Source organism: Dromiciops gliroides, chromosome X (assembly GCF_019393635.1).
Source record: "Dromiciops gliroides isolate mDroGli1 chromosome X, mDroGli1.pri, whole genome shotgun sequence".
Classification (NCBI taxonomy): domain Eukaryota; kingdom Metazoa; phylum Chordata; class Mammalia; order Microbiotheria; family Microbiotheriidae; genus Dromiciops; species Dromiciops gliroides.
This window is the reverse complement of record NC_057867.1, coordinates 72,530,602-72,549,993: the sequence shown is the minus strand read 5'-3', so window position 1 is coordinate 72,549,993 and position 19,392 is coordinate 72,530,602. Positions and strand designations below refer to the sequence as shown.

Here is a 19,392-nt window from a genome sequence, read left to right as displayed (position 1 = left end):
ATTTAAAACTTTGCATATGGTTATTGTTGGCTTGAATTTACCCTGAAAACTGCCTTTTCATATCATTTGGCCAGTTATTAACTAGGGAATGGATGTTCTAATCAATTTGACTCAGTTTCCTATGTATCTTTTTGTTGTTGTTGTTGAGGCAATTGGAGTTAAGTGACTTGCCCAGGGTCACACAGCTAGCAAGTATTAAATGTCCGAGGCCGAATGTGAACTCAGGTACTCCTGACTCCAGAGCCAGTGCTCTCTATCCACTGTGCCACCTAGCTGCCCCCGTTTCCTATATATCTTAAAAATGAGACCTTTATCAGAAAAACTTACACCAAAAAAAAAATCCCCCACTAATTTCCTGCTTCTCTTCTAATTTTAGCTGCATTGGTTTTTTCGTGCAAAACCTTTTTAACTTTAATCAGAATTGTCTGTTTTATGTTTCGTGAACCTCTATCTCTTGTTTATTCATGAAGTCTTCCAGTATCCATAGATCTGACAGGTAAATTCTTCCGTGCTTCTTTGTTTATGATGTCACCTTTTAGGTTTAAATCATATACCCATTTGGACCTTGATGTGAGATATTGGTCTAGATATAGTTTCTGCCAGACTACTTTGCAGTTTTTTTTTTTCTCAACAGTTTTTGTCAAATGGAGAGTTCTTGTGACACTTGCTGGGATCTTTGAGTTTATCAAACACTAGGTTACTATGCTCATTGGCTTCTCCTTATTGTTACTTAATCATGTACCGTTGATCACCCTACCAATGTTTTTTTGTTTTTGTTGTTATTTCAGTCGTTTCTGACTCTTCATGACCCTTTTTTTGCAGAGGGGGTGTGTTTCTTGGCAAAGATACTGGAGTGGCTTGCCATCTCCGTCTCTGGGTTGTTTTTACAGACGAGAACCTGAGACAAACAGGGTTGTGATTTGGCGAGTTAGGGTCACACAGCTAGTAAGTTTCTGAAGTGGGATATGGACTTAGGGACAGGAGTCTTCCTGATTTGAAGCCCAGTGCTCTATCTACCGTGCTACCCTCTCTTTTTTCTTACCCAGTACTAAATTCTTTTGTTGATTATACCTTTCTAATATACTTTGAGATCAGTACTGCCGGCAGGCAGGTTCCCTTCCTTCTCAGTCCTCCCCCCCCCCCAATTAATTTCCTTGATATTCTTGACTTTTTAACTTTTTATTCTTCCAGAGAAATTTTATTATTTTTTCCAGCTCTACAAAATAATCTTTTGGTAGTTTGATTGTTATGGCACTGAATAAGTAAATTAATTTAGATATGTATGTGTGCATATATATATATATAATTCAGGTACTCCTGAATCCAGGGCTGGTGCTTTATCAACTGCGCCACCTAGCTGCCCCTATACCTTTAGTTATTAAAGCAAACTATGTAGATGTATATCTACTGAAAAGTCCCCAATTGCTGAGGATGGATAAAAAAGTAAAGAGTTATAACAGACTCATAACTAAGGTGAGGCAGCTAGGGCTTTCCTCCAGGGCACAAGAAGTTAAGACAGTACTGTCAGTGTTTAAACTCCTTTAGCAACATGGATGAGCTTATTACCTTTTTAGCAGTTGTTAAGATAGGAAAACTGACAAATGGTATGTTTTGTTCTCCTTCCCCCTGTAGTGGCTCCACTCTGGGTGAACTTTTCCTTACCCTGCCCTACCCTACTTGTTCCTACCGAGAATCACTCTCTGTATCCTGGGGTTTCCACCAATGGGGGTGCACTCCCAAGGTGTCTGACAAAATTGCCCAGAAAAGTAAGTTCTCTACACCACTTAGTGTTCTCATATGGTTGGAGGTTAGAAACATGTGGATTTACCAGTAGAAATGACACTGAAAAATATGAATTGAATCTATACATATCTTTAAAAAAACCACAAAGGACTTCATCTTCAAATGGAGTAAAGAAATACAGAAGCACCTGTTTAATTCCCAAGTCCAGATGACCACTGGACCTCATCATCCGACTTATAGCTAAAATCGCCTATATGTGCCATCTTCCCCATAAGTATATGAGTTCCTCAAGGGCAGAAACTGGCTTCTGTCCTTCCTTCTATTCCCAGTACTTTAGTACAGGACTCTTCATTCATTCATTCATTCATTGTTTGTTTGAAGGAAGGAATTACTTAGAATGAAAGCTTTGAAATACCAAGTGTCCCCTAAGTCTTAGTGTGGTTTTATCCTATTAAACCTTGAAACCATGCTAAGACTTCTGGGACACCTGGTATAATAATGTGTTAAGCATATGTCTCCATTAAACATTTTAAGACTGTGATATTTATCACTTCCTTTCCTGTTAACAATAGTTATTAGAGGGCATATTGATGGTGAAATGACAGGATTGGAGACTTTAGGTTAGAGTTTCTTCCCTCTAGCTGGTGGAAGACAGAGTGGGGTTATTCTGTGGTTCTCCAAGGGGAGCTAGGTAGGCCTCAGTTCAGTTGATATTGAGCATCTTTATGGAAGACTGTTCATTTGGGCTATATGAAAATGGAATGGGTTGCCTTTCTGGAATAGTGTGAGCTCTATCACCATGAAATATTCATGCCGTAGGTGGAAAACCATGACTGACCACTAGTCAGTGATGCTCTAATTCCGCTGCATAAGAGTACTGACCCAAGTTGGCTTAGACCCTTGACAAGCAGCTTAAAAATTACTTTCCCTCCCCAGTTTTCCTTGTACCATACTTGCAGCTGGGTGGGTGGTGTAGTAGTTAAGAGTAGGAAGACCCCCCCATTCATATCTCCCCTCTGACACTCACTGGCCAAGTGAAGCCTTAAGTAAATAAATCACTTCACCTCTAGCAGCTCTCTAAGACATAGCTACTAAGTTTAAGGCAGATTGTGATCTATGCAGGACCCTGACAAATGGCTGCATTTAGGGGGATGTTGGAGCCAGCTCAAAATGACTCATAAGAACTGACTGGAAATTGGCAAAGAGTACAAATCAAGGTTTGATTTATTGTTTTATTGATTGTTAGACTTTAAAAAGTGATGGATAAAAGGTTAATAATATAGTTTAACCTTAAAAGTATGTTGTGTATCCATTTGTTTTATTTGAAGGTTTTAGAAAAGTAGTGGTTAAATATTTACTAGTACATTCCAGCATGTCCGTATCTGTGTTCATGGTGTCTGTCAAATGTTTGAGGGCAAGGACTGTTTTTTTTTTTTTTTAATTTTAATTGGATTTGTGTGTGAGAGGGTATAATTCTTTTTCTTCTTCTTTTTTTTTTGGTGAGGCAATTGGGGTTAAGTGACTTGCCCAGGATCACACAGCTAGTGAGTGTTAAGTGTCTGGGGCCGGATTTGAACTCAGGTCTTCCTGAATCCAGGGCTGGTGCTCTATCCACTGCGCCTCTTAGCTGCCCCAGCAAGGACTGTTTTGTTTTGGTTTTTGTAGCTCCAGAACAAAGCACCCATGGGCCGGTGTCGAAGAAATGGAATAACTGATACTCAGATTCCAAAGTCAATGAAAGATTTTTTAATACTGCATTTTAAGCGAGAACATCTTAACAAAGAAGGGGTACTTTAACTTAATATGGTACAACAGAGAAACCATACGTAAAAGTTTCTAGGTTCTAACACTCTACTGCATATTAATGTTTTCACTGGAAAAGACCAAAAGCCAAGCTGAACTGAGCATATAAAGCATCAATTATAACCATAAGACTTCATCTGGTTAGGGTTAAGCTCACACATTATTCGTATCATTCATCAAATGGAAAGGGCATTTTTATGCCTCTTTTTTTTTTAAAACGTACACACATTTCTCTGCAAAATGTAGTATATATGGAATATCTGCTTCCATAAACAAAGCTTAATTTATAAACACAATTGAAACAGCTCAAGGGTGAATAGTTTTGGCGCTAAACTGGACTTAGGATTTGCACATAGGTAAAGCCAGCGGGGACCATTAGGGCCGATTAATAGGGTTGTGCCACTGCTAGACAGTAATAGCTACCTCCTTAAGGGGGGAAAATAAAAGGTTAGTTCTCTCGGAAGGAATAAATCTCATATGTACTTAAAAAGACTAAAACTTCTAGAGGAAGGGGGGTCTACAAATGATCAATTGCAACAGGCTTGGTTTGGCGTGAGCGGCTTACAAAAGCTTTCGATGTTGCAGTATTCAATGCAGCCAACGTCTTCAAGTTTCATGCTACAATTTCTGTTCTTCACATAGCACTGAAGGCATCAAAGGTAACAACTTAAGGAACTAGATAGCTTCAGATAATGGATGGCATGTGTATGGATATATTCTTTTTAATAGAAATTTCCTTCAGTACATGACGGGAGGCTTGATGTACACCTGGCTCTCTGAAAGAGGAAAAACAACATGGGAAAAAGAAAGAAGTTATGCAGTTTGAAAGGGAAGTGCCCATATCTTGGAGGAAATGTCCTGTAACAGTGCTGAGTAAGAGATCACCCCCATTTTTTTCAATTCTGTACTCTGTAGTTCATTGAATATGAACTTTGAAGTTGTCAATATGCATAAAAGAAAAAGTATCTGAAATACTGATCAGGTGGCCACTGGTTAACACTGGTCTGGGCAGAGACATTCTCAGTGAGTTGGTACAGTGGATAGAGCATAGGCCTCGAGTCAGAAAGACCTGATTCAAATCCAACCTCAGATACATACTACCTGTGGGACTCAGAGCAAGTAATTTTACCTCTGCTTTAGTTTTTCAACTGTAGAATAATAGCAACTCCTTTGCAAAGCTGTTGTGAGGATCAAATGCAGTGATATTTGCAAGGTACTTAGCACAGTACCCAGAAGACAAGTAGGTGTTTCGTAAAATAAAGTTCCTTTCCCTTTTACCCTTTTTGTCATATCATCATATTAATGGGCCCTTCTCCTAAAAGTTCCAAGATAGCTAGTCAGGTCTCCAAATATCCTCCAGTTCTGTGGCCCCCATCTGAGGTCCTTTTAAGAATACTCCATTATTTAAAAAAAAATGTTTTTGTAGGGCAATGAGGGTTAAGTGACTTGCCCAGGATCACACAGCTAGTGTCAAGTGTCTGAATCCAAATTTGAACTCGCATCCTTTTGAATCCAGGGTCAATGCTTTTATCCACTGTGTTACCAAGCTGCCCCAGTACATTATTTTCAAAGAGGGATTCTTACTCCTCCAATTCTTTAACACTTTCCTTAAGGAAATGGGACAATGATGACTCAAACCTGTCCTTGGACCTCTGAAATCTATGGCCCAATCCATGGCAAAAGGGAAGAACTTGATTCATATTGATTCCCTTATATATTTGAGAGGATTTACAAGTATTTGATGGCTTAGGATTTTAGTATATTAAGCCTTCACACTTAAAGGAAATTACATGGATTCAACAAAAAGAGGTTTGACATTGCAGGGCCATTGGGGGAAAGCTCTAGAGCTCATATATTGGTAGTGATACTTACCTCCTACCTCCTTCCTGACTGCCCCCCCCCATACACCCAAGCTATTATTGACACCAACCAGTGACTGTCTCATGTACTGAACAATAGGCACTTCCACTTCACACAGCGTGAGACATAGGATTTTTGATGTACTGGGATTCAGTTTGTTAGAATGTGTCTTTCATGGGGCTAAGCACATGTACCAGTTAATTTTGCTCTGTTCCAAGGACATGTTCTGCATGTGTGTGCTGGCCAGTTGTCTAACACAGGGGCTTTGATTTCAAGAGGCACCAAGTGACTGGACATGACTAAATCTACAGAAATCCATCATCACCCTTAGAAAAAGTACCCAAGGGTATTTATGACAGATGTAGGTTAGCCTAATGTGTACCTATGTGTCAATTTGGTCAATGTTATTAGTTAGCTCTGATCAGAGCTTACCCTGGGGAAGAGGGGAAAGGACACCCTTCTCTATGTGGAAACAATCCTATAATGATGACTCTTTGTCTTTGTGAAGCAAACTATTATTATTAGAATTCTAGATTGAGAGCTGGAAGAGATGTTCGAGGTAAGCGGGCCTGGCAGGGGGAAAGGATCTGAACTGATGTCCTCTGGCTCCAACTGCCAATATCCCTCTCATCGTCCTACCTTGTTTCCCTGGATCCTTTCCTGGAACCAGAGAATCCTGGATACTCCATCATCCACAACCAAAACGAACAAAACACTTTGTGCCAAGATTAGAGTAGAGAGGATGTGCTGAGTGAACTATATTAGCAAGTACATTATAAGATTAAATTAAGTAAGGATAAATGTAAATTCTTAGACTTGGGCTAGAAGATCAGTTTCATGAATCTAACGTCAGAGATACTGCAGCATGTTTGAAACATGTTTGGGGACTTTAGAAGACCATAAGCTCAGTGTGAGTCAGGAGTTTGATACAATAACCCCCAAAGCTAATACTGTCTTGGACCACCTTAAGAGAGCAGCAGTTTTCCAAAATAAAGAAGTAACAGCCCCTCTGTACTCTGCTCCCATTAGATCACACTGGGATGCTCATATGCAGGGAGGCCACAAGTAAGCTGGAGAGGAACCAGGGCGATGAATCTGGGCATGTTTAGGATGGTGAAGAGAAGCCAAGGAGATGGGCTGGGTATCAAGAGGTCAATTAAAGCTGTATTCTGAAAAGACTGTTGTGTGGCAGAGTGAGGAGCAGTGGGGAGAAGGTACAAAGCAAAAAAAATGGAGGCTCGATGTCAGGAAAAGTTTCCTAATAATCAGAGCTTCCCTGCCCCTCCAGCTGTGGAAGAGGCTACCCCAATTCTTTTTCGTGCATCGGCAGGTGCCTATTTATTAGTTATATTATAGGGGGGACTCTTTTTTGCATAGGGGTTAGACTGGATGGCTACTAAAAATAACTAAACAACTAAAATGCTAATGATTTTGTGGTTGTATGTAAGGTCAAGCTAAATTGCTGGAAACTTGCCCACCTCCCTCTCACTGGCATGTGTGAATGAAACAGGGCCCACATTTTTGGAACCATACCCAGTACAGCTGCACCATGGGAATCTGCGTGTGCCCACATGGCCTAAGTTTCCAGGGCCTACTCTTCAGGGGCCATTGTGGCAGACAGGAACTTTAGCAGTTCTGGTCTCATGTACAAAAGATGCAAGTACCCAATCACTACGAGCCCCAGAATGTTGGCACAACAACTTCCAAAAGAGAATATAGCACATACCATCCTAATAGGGACCTAACTGTATACCCTGCTTTGCCCTTTAGAAAGCTGAAATTTCTGAAAAGGTACCATGCCCATTCTACTGTTTTATATTTAAAGGGACCAATCATCAGCTCCTATTTAAAAGGCTGATCAGGAATGTAAGCAGCTTGAGGCATCCCCAGTATCTAGCACAGTACCTGGCACACAGATGCTTGATAAATGCATTGTGGATTGAACCTAAAGCAGAGAGGAAGATGGTACAAATGTGTATCCACTTTCTTGGGCCAAGTACAAGGGATTGAAAATTCATCATGTTACACACTTTACTCCCAATCTGGAGATGTGATAAGTGAGGAGGATGCTGTCTAACATTGACAGATCTCCCATTCCTGCTTTACATATGCCAATACTGACTTCTCTGAAGGCCAGAACCCATACTGACCTGCTAACTGACACTGATCCTGGGAGCAATCTCCAAGTTTGCCACATTTCAATTTCAAAATGCATCTCAGCTCTAATATGAGTGATTTATCATTTAGTAGTAGCTGTCAAAGTAAACTCCTAGATAAAACAAAAACATCTGGAACTATAAACAGAGGAGAGCAGTAGCTGAATTTTAATCCAAAGCCGGCATGCTCACTTCATTAGGAACAGGAAACAGCTAATTAGGAATTGAATGTTTCATGTTTTTCAGAGGGTTTGTACTTGAGCTCCAAACAGAGATGATTTAATAAGCATTCTGGATGGAAACAAGAATTAAGATCAGGGAGACATGTGCAGGAGCCTGGGGACCACTTGGGGACCCTGCAATGACTGATTTTATGACTTCAGGATTTAGCCTTCTAGCTTGGCCTTTTCTGATGGCAAATGCAGGGGGGGGGGTATGTTTTGGTTTGGCTTGTTCTCTTTTCAAAAGGAATTTGCCCTGTTCCTCCTTGCCCCCCACTGATTCTAGTATGGGGAAGCGATCAGGGTACCCCCTCCATATTCCCTTTAAAGGATCCAAGTGAGAGGAATCTAAGACTTGCCTTCAGTAGCTACTTCCTTTCAACCACAGGGCCACAGTTTCAGAGCTGAAAAGGACTTAAGAGGCCATTGAGTGTCCAACTCCATCATTTGAGATGAGGAAACTGAGGCCCATACAGGGGAAGAGACTTGCTCAAGGTCACCCAGGTAGAAGGTGCCAGAGCTCTGAGCCCTGGTGCTCTGATGGCAGGTCCTCTGTCCTGCCCTGTTCCCTGCACCGCATCCTTGTGGAGGGAGCGCTACACAGTGCACCATCTCTGGAGCCTGCTGTACTAATGCCACCTCTGCCCTGGAGAGGTGCTTTGTTTTTAGAAGCAAATGAGCATATTAATTAAGTCAGTCTAGCCAAGGTATATAGAGATGGGAGGTGAAAATGTGTGTGTTAAGAAGGGAAGAATTCCTCCTGAGTTAGTGCTGAGCTCCTAGCAAAGCACTGGCTCAAACAGCATGTTTCTGAGGCTAAACTAAGGCAAACAAACATTTCCAAAACCCAACATTTTCTTGACTGTAGGAAGTGGGTGAGATTTTGAAGTGTTCCCTGCTTACATCTTTCTACAGGGAAATAGCAGCAGGGTACCATGGCTACCACTCAGGACTTGAGAGTTGATTTGAAATCCTGTGTCTGTCTCTACCAGGCTGTGTGACCTCAGGCAAGTTACTGAACCTCTCTGAGCCTCTATTTCTCCCATCGATAAAATAGGGATGATCATAGCACTTACTTCACCATGTTCTTAAGATCCAATCAAAGAATGGATGAAAATGCTTTGCTAACCTTACAGCAACTATCTATGTAATTGTGAGCTACCGTTTTCATCATCATTCATTATTTTCATTATGGAACAGTTAATATGATATAGACACACACATATAAGGTAGATAGACAGATATACACATATAGACAGACCTATGATATTCCTTCCTTTCCAGTCCATGAAGAGGTCATAAAGGAGACTGCATTTTTTGCAGGATGCCAGTTAATGCCTCATATTTTTATTCACTTCTACATGGGTCCATATTCTTTATATTTCCTAACCTCCGCCATGCTGTCTTTCTAAACATGTTTGATTTCAGTGACAACACCTAGAGTAGAGATGGTGCCCCATGCCCCGTACCTCTCTAATTGCTTCTAGCATGTCAACTATTTGTAATCTAGGCTCTTTCTGCCTTTGGGTAAACTCCAGAAGACAAATATCTCCATGAGATCAGAAATCCAATCCAATAGTGGAAAGCCTAGGGTATCGTTTTGATTGGAATTAATGGCATGCTTGAAAAGGGGGATGGTCACTTGGGGAGAGAAGCCTAATTATCAAGCTTGAACTTGTCCTTCATACGAGATGGTGGGCTCTTCTCACACATTGAAACCTAATTCTAGAGCCCACATGAAAGTGGCATTATGGACTGAACATTGCTAGGAGTCAGAAAGGCCCTTTAGTTGGGGCACTGAGTCTTTGAAAGAGCTAGCTAGAAACTTGGTACTGTGTAAGACTTGCTATCTTGGCCTGTGGCCAGCACAAAATAAATGGTGGCTCAGGGACCATGAAGTAATTTGATTTTGTCCGAGTTCTGCCCCCTGACTTCTTGTGCCCTGGACCTGACCCAATCCTTTCATTAAGGCTGGCCCACCCAATCTCACTAACATGTCATAGACATTGCCTTACTTCACTCATGGTTTCCACCCTGGTTCAAGCTTCTCTCACCTCTTGCATGGCCTATTACAATGGTCTCTTTGCCTTCCATCTCTCCTCTCTAAACCATCCTCCACAAAGCCACCATACTGATTCCTTAAAGCATAGATTTGTCTTCATCATCCCTTTGTCACACTCAAAACTGTCCAATGGCTCCATAATCCTCTTCCCTATGAGGCTGAAGAGTTTGTATTTTACCCCCAAAGCCCTCGATAGTTCGTTCTCTTTCAGTGTTTAAGGCCTGATAACTGTGATGGTACATGATCTTCTCATCTCCCACCTCTGGGCCTTTGTGAAAATCACATTCTTTTCCCTCTCCTGCCCTTTTTGAAATTACACACGTGTCTTTCCTTGACTGTGTATGTGCTATATCCTTCCTCACTATAACTCAAGGACAAAGACTTTACTTTTGTCCCTAATGCCTAGCTTAGTTTGTTACACTGAAGTGACTTTAGTCTGGTAGCTAAGGACAGCTTAGTGAACAATGAATGAGGCTACTAAGCCTATATCTACTACTTTCCTCCCATCCCCATCCTCCCCTGTACCCCCACTGCCACCATTGCCAATGCATCTACCGACTTACAGTGGTCTTGTTCTTTTGCTAAAGATCTGGATTCCTAGCATAAAAAAAAATGAGATGATTTGTTTTGGTAGGAACAGGTCAAAGAAAGACCCAAGTACGGTTCAACTCAGATACTTAGACCCCTAGTGATAACATGCATGCTAAATTGTATTTCATGGCTCTAGTGTGTTAGTGTTTACAAATGCTTTGCTTAGCACACCCCTGTGAGGAACATGGTTCAGAATTTTATTCTCATTCTACTTATGAGGAAATTGAGGCCCTGAGATGATCATAAGATTTAGAGTAAACAGGGGCCTTAAAGATGACTGAATTCAACCCTGTTGTTTTCTAGATGATGAAACTGAGGCTTCAGGAACAGGAGTCCAGACTAGAGTCAGTACTCTTTCCCCTATAATACATTGCTTGCTCATCTCTAGAAAACTATGTGCAAAGTACGTCCTCTCCAAAGCCAGTAGAATTGGGGTCTAAAGCGAAGAATGACAAATGGTGTACATTACCACCTCCTGACATGATCTGGACAAGCAAGATTTCCTTTCTGTAGTATATAATAAGGGAGACTTCCGTGGTTTGAGAAATCTTTGTTCTGGCTCCAAACCCTGATTGCACTAGATGGGTAGGGCCCTCCTAAGGCATCCTGCCCCTGCCAAGGAGTAGCCAAACTTTTAGCATCAGGGCCCCAGCTACACAGAGAAGGATATTAAGAGCCAACCACATTTTCAGACAGCAACGACTACTTAATTTTTATTCAGTGCATTTAGCTATGAGCCAGACCCTCATTTTTAAAGCATCTCACTGTATTATATGCTCAATATTTGAATAAATCTGTGTATAACAAGTGAGTTCTTTTATTAGGGTTATTCCTTAATCAAATCAAATATTCATTTATGTATGTTCCATTCTATTAAAAAGGAAATGAGACAAAGGTGAGCAAAACTGTAGATCTAAAGGAGTTTCCAGCATAATCTCATTCTCTAGGGGTGATACTGACAATAGAAAAATAGTATAAATGATATTATGCCCTAACACTAAAATATGCTTACGAGCCCCTAGTGCACGTTCTCCTATTTTATAGCCTCCAGTGAAATGCCTGACTGGCTTAATAAATAGGCAAGCTGCTCACAAAGGGGTCTTTCCCCCCGTAGTATAAAGTATGAGTCAACAGTTTAAGCTTTTCAGGGCACTGGGGCCTTTGGGAATCGCTGTCCCCACCTCTCTGGACAGCACTTCCTTCTCACACAGGGTAGCACTTGCAAGCTAGCTCATATTCTTTGTTTGCCAACAACAGGGACACAGGACTTGGAGCTTATATGAAGATTTAATTTAACATAAAGCCTTGCTATTAATTTCCCCACAGCCATAGCAGTTTATTCTGCTAGATCTGGCCCTTCCAGTTGGGAGGCTTACTGATGACCCTGGTGCTGGTTCACTGTGAGCTATGAGACATTCTTGAATCAGCTTCAGGAGCTCCTTTCTTTTGAAGTGTTAAGTATGTTTATCCATTTTCCAAAGGGGAAGGGAATAAGCATTTCTATAGCACCTCCTATGTGCCAGGCACTGTACTAAGGAAGCACTTTCCAAATATGATCCCATTTGATCCTCACAACCACCTTGGGAGGTGGGTGCTGTTATGATCCCCATTTCACAGTTGAGGGAACCGAGGCAAAGTGACTTGCCCAGGGTCACACAGCTAGGAAGTATCTGTGGACTCATGTCTTCCCGACTCTATAGCTCTATTTACTTCACTGCCTAGCTACAAGAAATCTTAGGCTTTGGTAACGTGCATCAAGAGTTAAAGGTGCTCAAACAGTTTGTACTGTTACAGTCATTGTCATCGATGCTGCAAATTTTCTTTCTGAATCTTAGCTTTTGCCCTGGATGTTCACTTCACCTACTATCCAAGGTGCTGAAGCATTTATTTGGAGTTTTCTGTAGGACATATCTTGTAAGATATGGATAGCTCCCACATTTATCAAAGCAGTTTTGTGGACATTATCTCATTTGGTCCTCACAGTGACCCTAAGGGGCAGGGGATCAAGGTGTCTCTAGGAATTCTTTATTAGAGGCAGCAGGACAGGGTGGAAAGTGCCCTCATGCACCTGGACTGTGGCTGAGCTACTTGATTTCTCATCTACTTCTTGAGGTTGTGAGAATCACTTCAAATATTTTGTAAAGCCTTTGAAAAACCTTAAATGCCCTGTGTACCACATATATGCACACGCACATATTATCACCTTTCTTTTATCGATAAGGATCCTGAGGCTCAGAGCAGTTAAGTAACTCAGACGCAGCTCTTCTGGCTTCGAAGTCCAACCCTCATTCCACTCCAACTCACTATCTCTCCTTATATTTTATCAAAGTGAAATTGTAAGAAAACTCAGCTTTAAAAAATTCTTGTCACCAAACACCAGCTCAATGGCCTGTCTAAAAGCCAAAACTTCTAACCTTCCCCCAGGATGTGTCTGTCTCTTTCTCCAGTTTGCAACTATTCTAATGGAGAAAGAAATAGAAAAGCACCCCCCCCAACAGTTTTGACATTTTTAAAAATAATTTCATTTCAGATTCTACTTTAAAGAGTGGGAAAAGATGCTTTACAGCTCAGAATGGGGTTGTATGTAGTTTTGGCTAAAAAGGGAAACTGAGCTAAGGAAGCCTGAAATGACTGCACTCAAGTTTAGAGCAGCCTTGCCCAAGATCACTGCTCTAAGGAGCTAACTGGTGTGGGGACAGGCACGACGAGGTCAGGAGTGGAAACTAATGTACTGTTTTGCTTCAGCCCTTGCTTTCATCCTCATGGGGAGACCTGTGATGTCCTGGAAAATGCAGGACTTTTCCAAAGGGACCCCAGGTGACTCAATTGTTTGTGTGTGGGGGAAGATGGGGGGACCACTAAAACCCTGGTATTTTCCCCTCCTAAATCCAAGGAAATCAGTGGATGAGTAAAAACCATAAAAGTGAAGCTTAATGGTTAAAAGGGTTAAACATTCATTTGTACAGTACTTTGATGAAAAAAAAAATCACTGTTTCTCACAGAAGGGATAAATCCCTAACCAGGGGAGCCCAGCATTCATTCATTTGTTAGATTTGCATGGAATCCCTTGTTTGTTGTGAAAGGGCTGCTTATAAATGCTAAGATCAATGCCAGCATTGATTGTTTTTTTTTTTGTTTCCTTCTTTTTAAAGAAAATAGGGGCAATCAAATGGGCATTATTGGGGGACTGTATAGCCAGGGGAAAGATGTAGGCATCTAATCATCCTAGGACTTGCAAGGTAACAGAAGAGCCAAATGTATGGAAATGCTGCCCCCCAAAGCTCCCACAAAGGGGTGCTTCATTTCCTACAGTTTCCCCATTAAACAAGTGAGTCTTTGGTAATAACGGTTTTCAGGATATTATCATGATGATCCCTAAGCTGTCCTTTGGTGACTCTCTGGAGGCTCTTAAAAGGTACCCATCGGGGACCAAATAGCACGCTGGATAAACAAGGACTTTTTCACTATAAAGGAGATCAGTGTAGACATTCAGTCCAATTCAACAAACGTTTATCAAGCATACTGTGGTGCACTGAAGAGGCAAAATCCAAATGAAATGCATTCTACCCTCAAGGATCTTATATTCTATTTGAGGGATACAACAGGTATTTGAGATGTAAATGTATAAGTTTTATGTGCAAGATGGAGAGAGATCCTCAGATCAAAATTAATTTGCTTTTATGTTTTCAAAAGAACATATACCACCCTGGACTTTTAGGAGGACATGTGTACTCCCAAATCAAACAGCATCCCATGTAAGAGAACAAGCAGTGCATGCTATGTACTAGGTACCGTGCTAAATGTTATATAGGGTGACCCAATTTCAAGACAGATTGGAATGACCATATTTAAAGAGCCTGTGTGATTGCTATTGGTTTTTCTATGTCAAGGCTAGGGTTTTTTTGGGTGGCTGTTTAAGTCAATTGACTCCTCAGGAGCTGCCAGGACCTGCTACTCACTCACTACCTTGCCCACTAAATTGTGAATGGATACAAACTTTTAGCTAAACTTCTGTCACTCCAATAGCCAGAACACAGTATTTTATACATGCCATCAGAAATGTGAAAATGTTGGGTGCATTCAAGGCTTCTTTTTAACAATGTTGTCAATGGTACTGTAGATGTAGATCTGGGAATCTGAAGTGACCTGAACTGACAAAGAACAAACCATGTGTACTAGAAGAAAACTCATAAGGAGGAAGCATTTCTGAGCACTTACTACTAGCTAGGCACTAGGGAAGCAAAGAGAAAGGCTCAATGGTCCCTGCCCTCAAGGAGGGTGCTGGTAACGAAACCTGAGATTTGATCAGTCAGAGCAGACTGTAACACTGTTGGCCTCCCCACAAATCATCACTTAAGGACTAACCCTCTAGTGCTAAGTCCATCCAAGTTTAAGCAGACCAAGCCTTGGAGGATGGATAACTTCCATCACTGGGCCTGTACTCAAAGACAGGTTGGCAGAACTTGCCAGGTTTTTAGCTCTGCTGGCAGAGCCTTTGAAAGCCCAAGGTTACCCGTAAACCAGGATGAAGCAGCAGAAGGTATCAATGAAAGGTTCCTTTCATTAAGTGCCTTATGATTGATTTGGTTTCTTTATCTTAGCACAAAGGTGTGGCTGGGAAACTAGCCCTTTAGTCAGAGAAAAGCTTTTCTTTTGTAGCTGTTTTAAGTATATCAATTGGAAAGTAAGAGGCAAACATCAAAAATGATGAGATGAAATGGAATTCAGGTTAAACAACTCTACTTGGGCTGTAGTGAAGAGATCTGTTTAATAATGGATTTGTGCCATGGGCTCCACCAACCTAATGAGAAGAGCTATCCTGGGCTAGCAAGTCTCGAAGGCTAAAAGTGAGATGTAGCTAGAAGTAGAGAGTCCTGGGAGGAGTCTGTCTGAGTTCTTGCGTCATTGTCACTATTAGTGGGGAAGCCTTCCAGTCATGCCAAGCAGGCCTCAGAGGAGCATGTGTCAACTCCTAAAATCACCAGGGTTAATGCTTTCTAATGAGTTTTTTTCAGCCTAGAGATGATGAACCAGCCAAAGGACTAATTCTCAATTGAGGCCAAGCTGTTATAGTATGAAAAAGAGAAACTAATTTTGGAGGGGAAGGCAAAAAATACCCAGTTTATCTAATGAAGCTTTGGCTGGGAGGCTGAGCTAGGGATTATCTGCCATCCTTCTGTTCTTGCCCCTGGCTTTAGGTGCAATGGAGTCCTAACAGCTGTAAGCAGGACAGTCAGTGGCCCATCCAGCCCTTCTGGTTTCCCATGGGCATCGTTAAGGAGAGGGGAAGAAACTACTGGTGGCAAGCAAGAACTTTTCCTTAGAAATTTGCACATAACATTTGGGGGAGGGTAAGATGAGACTATCCCAAGGCTTTAGTGAACAGAGATACAGTGGGAGCAATCTGAGCTATTCTCTTTCCTGCCCTTCAAAGCTGTATAGCCTTTTGTCCTACATATGCATTTTCTGTACTTTCCTCCTTCCTGTCCCCTTCCCTACACTGAGGTTCTATCACTTATCTGAAGAACTGTAGCACTGTAACTATTCTTGGTACAACACCTTGAGTCCTGTCTCACTTTCTCCTCATAGATATCCAGAGCTAAATATATATATAGAGAGAGCGCTAAATATCCTATCCTATAGGATCCTAGTAGAATGGAAACTCCTTGAGGATAAGAACTGTTTCCTTTTGCTCTATCCCAGCTCAATGGAACGAGCATTTGTTAGTACAACACATAATGCCTTGCACATACTAGGCACTTAGTAAAGGTAAGTTACATTGACAAGAACTTGGGGAAAAGGCACTATAAAACAATCCAAGAAACCTAGGCAGGGTCCATAGGAATCAATCAGATTTCAACAATATAGGAAAGATAGATGCAAATGACATTTGCAAGCAGTCTAGAAGTACCACCGATTCTAATTGTTCTTCCCCTGCTCTCTCCTAGAGAGCAGCCCAAGCTCAGTCTATCCTGTTTTTCCTCATTTCCAATGGCTGCTTGGTCTGTGAGATCTAAAGCAGCTGCTGCTCACTCCTGGCAAAGAAAGGGTTCTGTAGGTTCATCACTTAAATCACTGTAGGTTCATCATTGCCACCGGGCACAGAGCCGGGATATAATAACTGCCGGTGGTGCGCTACCACCAGAAAACAAAGAGAAACACGTCTTTAGGGTGCTGCCAGATGTAAAGCTACAATAACACAGGGCAGCACAGGCACCAACGTGGAATCATTCTGCACCTCTGCCAGGCAGAGAAGCAGAGAAACAAAGAAGGCGTCCCCCCAACTGACATTCCTCATCTCCAAGCTAGCCCTGGATCAGTGCCCCTGGATCTCCCCTAAACCTTCTGGTGGATTCCCGGGCAGGCTGTTGACTGGAATTTAGAAGTCAGATCACTAGAGCTCTGCTTTCCCCTGTTCCTGCGATCATACCTTCATACCTGTCTCTTCCAACTTGGAGAAACATGCCTCGTCGACTGTACCAAGAGCCCCCAACAATGCAGTGTAGTAATACCAAAGTTAACTAAGGTATAAACATGCAAAAGGAGAAGTCTCCTTGCGATCATAAAATGATGTTATTTTCTGTTCAGCAGTTCATGTTACTGCTGTTCATGCTAATTAATTAAAGGAGCTGTTGCTATAATGTGCAAACAGGGAATCTGAGAAACTGAGAGGGCTTTTAGGTCTCTGAGTGAAGTTAAGTCAATCTGGGCGCGGGCAATCAAATGTAATGAAATCACTTGTCAGTGCTAAGCTTGCAAAAACTGTGAAGTTTGACTAGGGAGTAAAAGGATTATAATTAGATTTCCAATAGGATAATAACTAAATGGCAGAAAGCAGTAAAGAGAAAATATGACTTTGTTAGCTAATGGTGGTGCTGTTCAGTTTTAGTTTTTCTCAGCACACTCCTAGTTGTACTAATTTAATTTGCTTTTATCAGCAAAAAGGCACTACACAAATAGTACTTGAATATCATTTGCAAAAATCATTGATCTGAAGGGGCACTTAATAACACCTGCTATGTTTATTTTATGGGAAGTGCAGATTGGTTGATATGATGGTTGGTGCCCTGTTGAGTTAAGGAAAAATCTGGATGGGTGAATATTACTGTGCATGCATCACTGCTCCCTTGCGGCAGCTACAGTAGACAAGTGCACTCCCCCCCCCCCCCCCCCCCGCCGAACATGGGGGCAGAGTCATGGCTTACAGTCCAAAGTGGGTGTGTAGCCTGAGTAGAGTGAGCCACATCCTTTTCTAGGAAATCACTGGATGCATGGAAGATTCCAAGTGGATGGGCAACCACCACTGAGGAAAATCCTTTTGGAAATGGGAACATATGGTATGATTTTATTACAGGTAAAGGTGGCTAATGCCACCTTTACTTTTACTCAGGCCTCCTTTATACTCTCTTAAAGAGATGTTGGCAGAGGAACTCATTGAATTTCAAAGGAAAGACACTGTGTGAACGATGGATTTTTGCTCAGCAGAGCGACTGACAATAAGTAGAGAAAGAAAGGTCTTTCTTAATGCTGGGGGAGCTTGTTGCTGTGAGCCGGCCGCATTTGGAAACTAGCATTGTATTAGCTATACACAGATTAATATCCTAACAAACAAAGCTACTATATTCAACTGATGAGAACCATGGCAGGATCGAGTGATTCAAAATGAAGGACAAGGGCAGAGAGAAAATAGTATGGCTATAACTACAAAGCAAAGAGCCCCAAAACAAGAGAGAAAAATGAGTATTAAAAAGACAAAAACAATGGCCCAGCCTGGTATTATCCTTTTTCTAAGCCTCTTAGATACACAGCAAAGTCCTGTTCCAATGCCAAGCACCTCCAGTGGAGGCGGCATTATCAGGGCTTTGTAGGCAATTATCCAGGCTGAGTGGTTGGTGGTATTGTATTGAAGATGAGCTCTGATAATACATTCCCTCATTTGTTTCTCTGGATGAGAGAATGAGCCCTTTTTGTTCCTAGAACAAGACCTCTTCGAAATGGAATTGTGAGTCTAGTGTCCTGTTAACAGTCCTCATTTACTCTGGGATTTCATAAACTGATGATGGGAGCTGTATTGTTGGGGGTAGGGGGGCTGATGCTTCACCAAGAGAGAGGAAAAGAAGTGCTTTGTCCAGTTTTTCCATCACACTTATCAAGCATAGAATTAAATGTAATCTACAAGGGCCACTTTCAGTAAGGAGCCATTCATTTCACTCGATTCCACTGTCATTTGGATAACATTAATGTACGACTGATCACACAGAGGCAATAATTTGATTCCTGATTTGGAAAAGGAAGTATGAAGAGGGAGGGAAAGCTGCCTCAGGATACCTTGGTGAGGTAGATCTTGATTTTTCTGGTTAAGCAGACAGAAAATAGTAGAATTTAGTAAAAGTGTACATGCTTGATGAGACTAAATTGTCAGTGGGGCCTTAGGCAAGTCACTGACTGAAGATTAACAAATACGGTAAAGTTGCAGAACAAGTGTTGGTCTGTATCCTGGCACACCAGTGAGATTACATATCCAGATCAAAATAAAAATAAACGACCAATCCTTCATTGACCACAGTAGGTAATTTTGCTGTTTAATTTTAGAACTTTCCTTTTAAAAAGAGAATTTCTGTAAATAAATCAGATGAACTTTAAGTCTCACTGTAAACTAGCTCAGTGCACAGACATAGTCTTATAGCTAAAGAAAGGAAGCCGGAAGAGTCCAGTGACAACACCCAAGTAGCTGGAGCTGTACTGCTCGCGCAGAATCCTACCTGCATCAAAGACTCCGTAGCTCTAATCTTGTATGGTATATACACATCAGGGACAACTAGATGGTGCAGTGGATGGAACGCTGGGCCTGGAGTTGGAAAGACCTGAGTTCAAATCTAGCCTCAAACACTTACTAGCTGTGTGACCTTGGGCCAAGTCACTTCACCATGTTTGCCTCAGTTTCCTCATCTGTTGA

At 41.7% G+C, this 19,392-nt stretch overlaps 1 protein-coding gene across 4 annotated transcripts in view; it reads right to left on the bottom strand.

The window, feature by feature from the left end:
- Nucleotides 1-3,474: 3,474 nt before the first annotated feature.
- DACH2 (dachshund family transcription factor 2) overlaps nt 3,475-19,392 on the bottom strand; it is a 403,641-nt gene continuing 387,723 nt past the window's right edge. For 3 of the 4 annotated variants that reach the window (XM_043974941.1, XM_043974943.1, XM_043974944.1), the window contains 2 exons: nt 19,199-19,284; nt 3,475-4,322 (listed from right to left, as the gene is read on the bottom strand). In XM_043974941.1, the coding sequence (XP_043830876.1) occupies nt 4,269-4,322; nt 19,199-19,284 (140 nt within the window). In that variant the 3' untranslated portion in view covers nt 3,475-4,268. The remainder of the gene's footprint in view (nt 4,323-19,198; nt 19,285-19,392) is intronic. The other variant, XM_043974942.1, reaches the window with a different exon arrangement.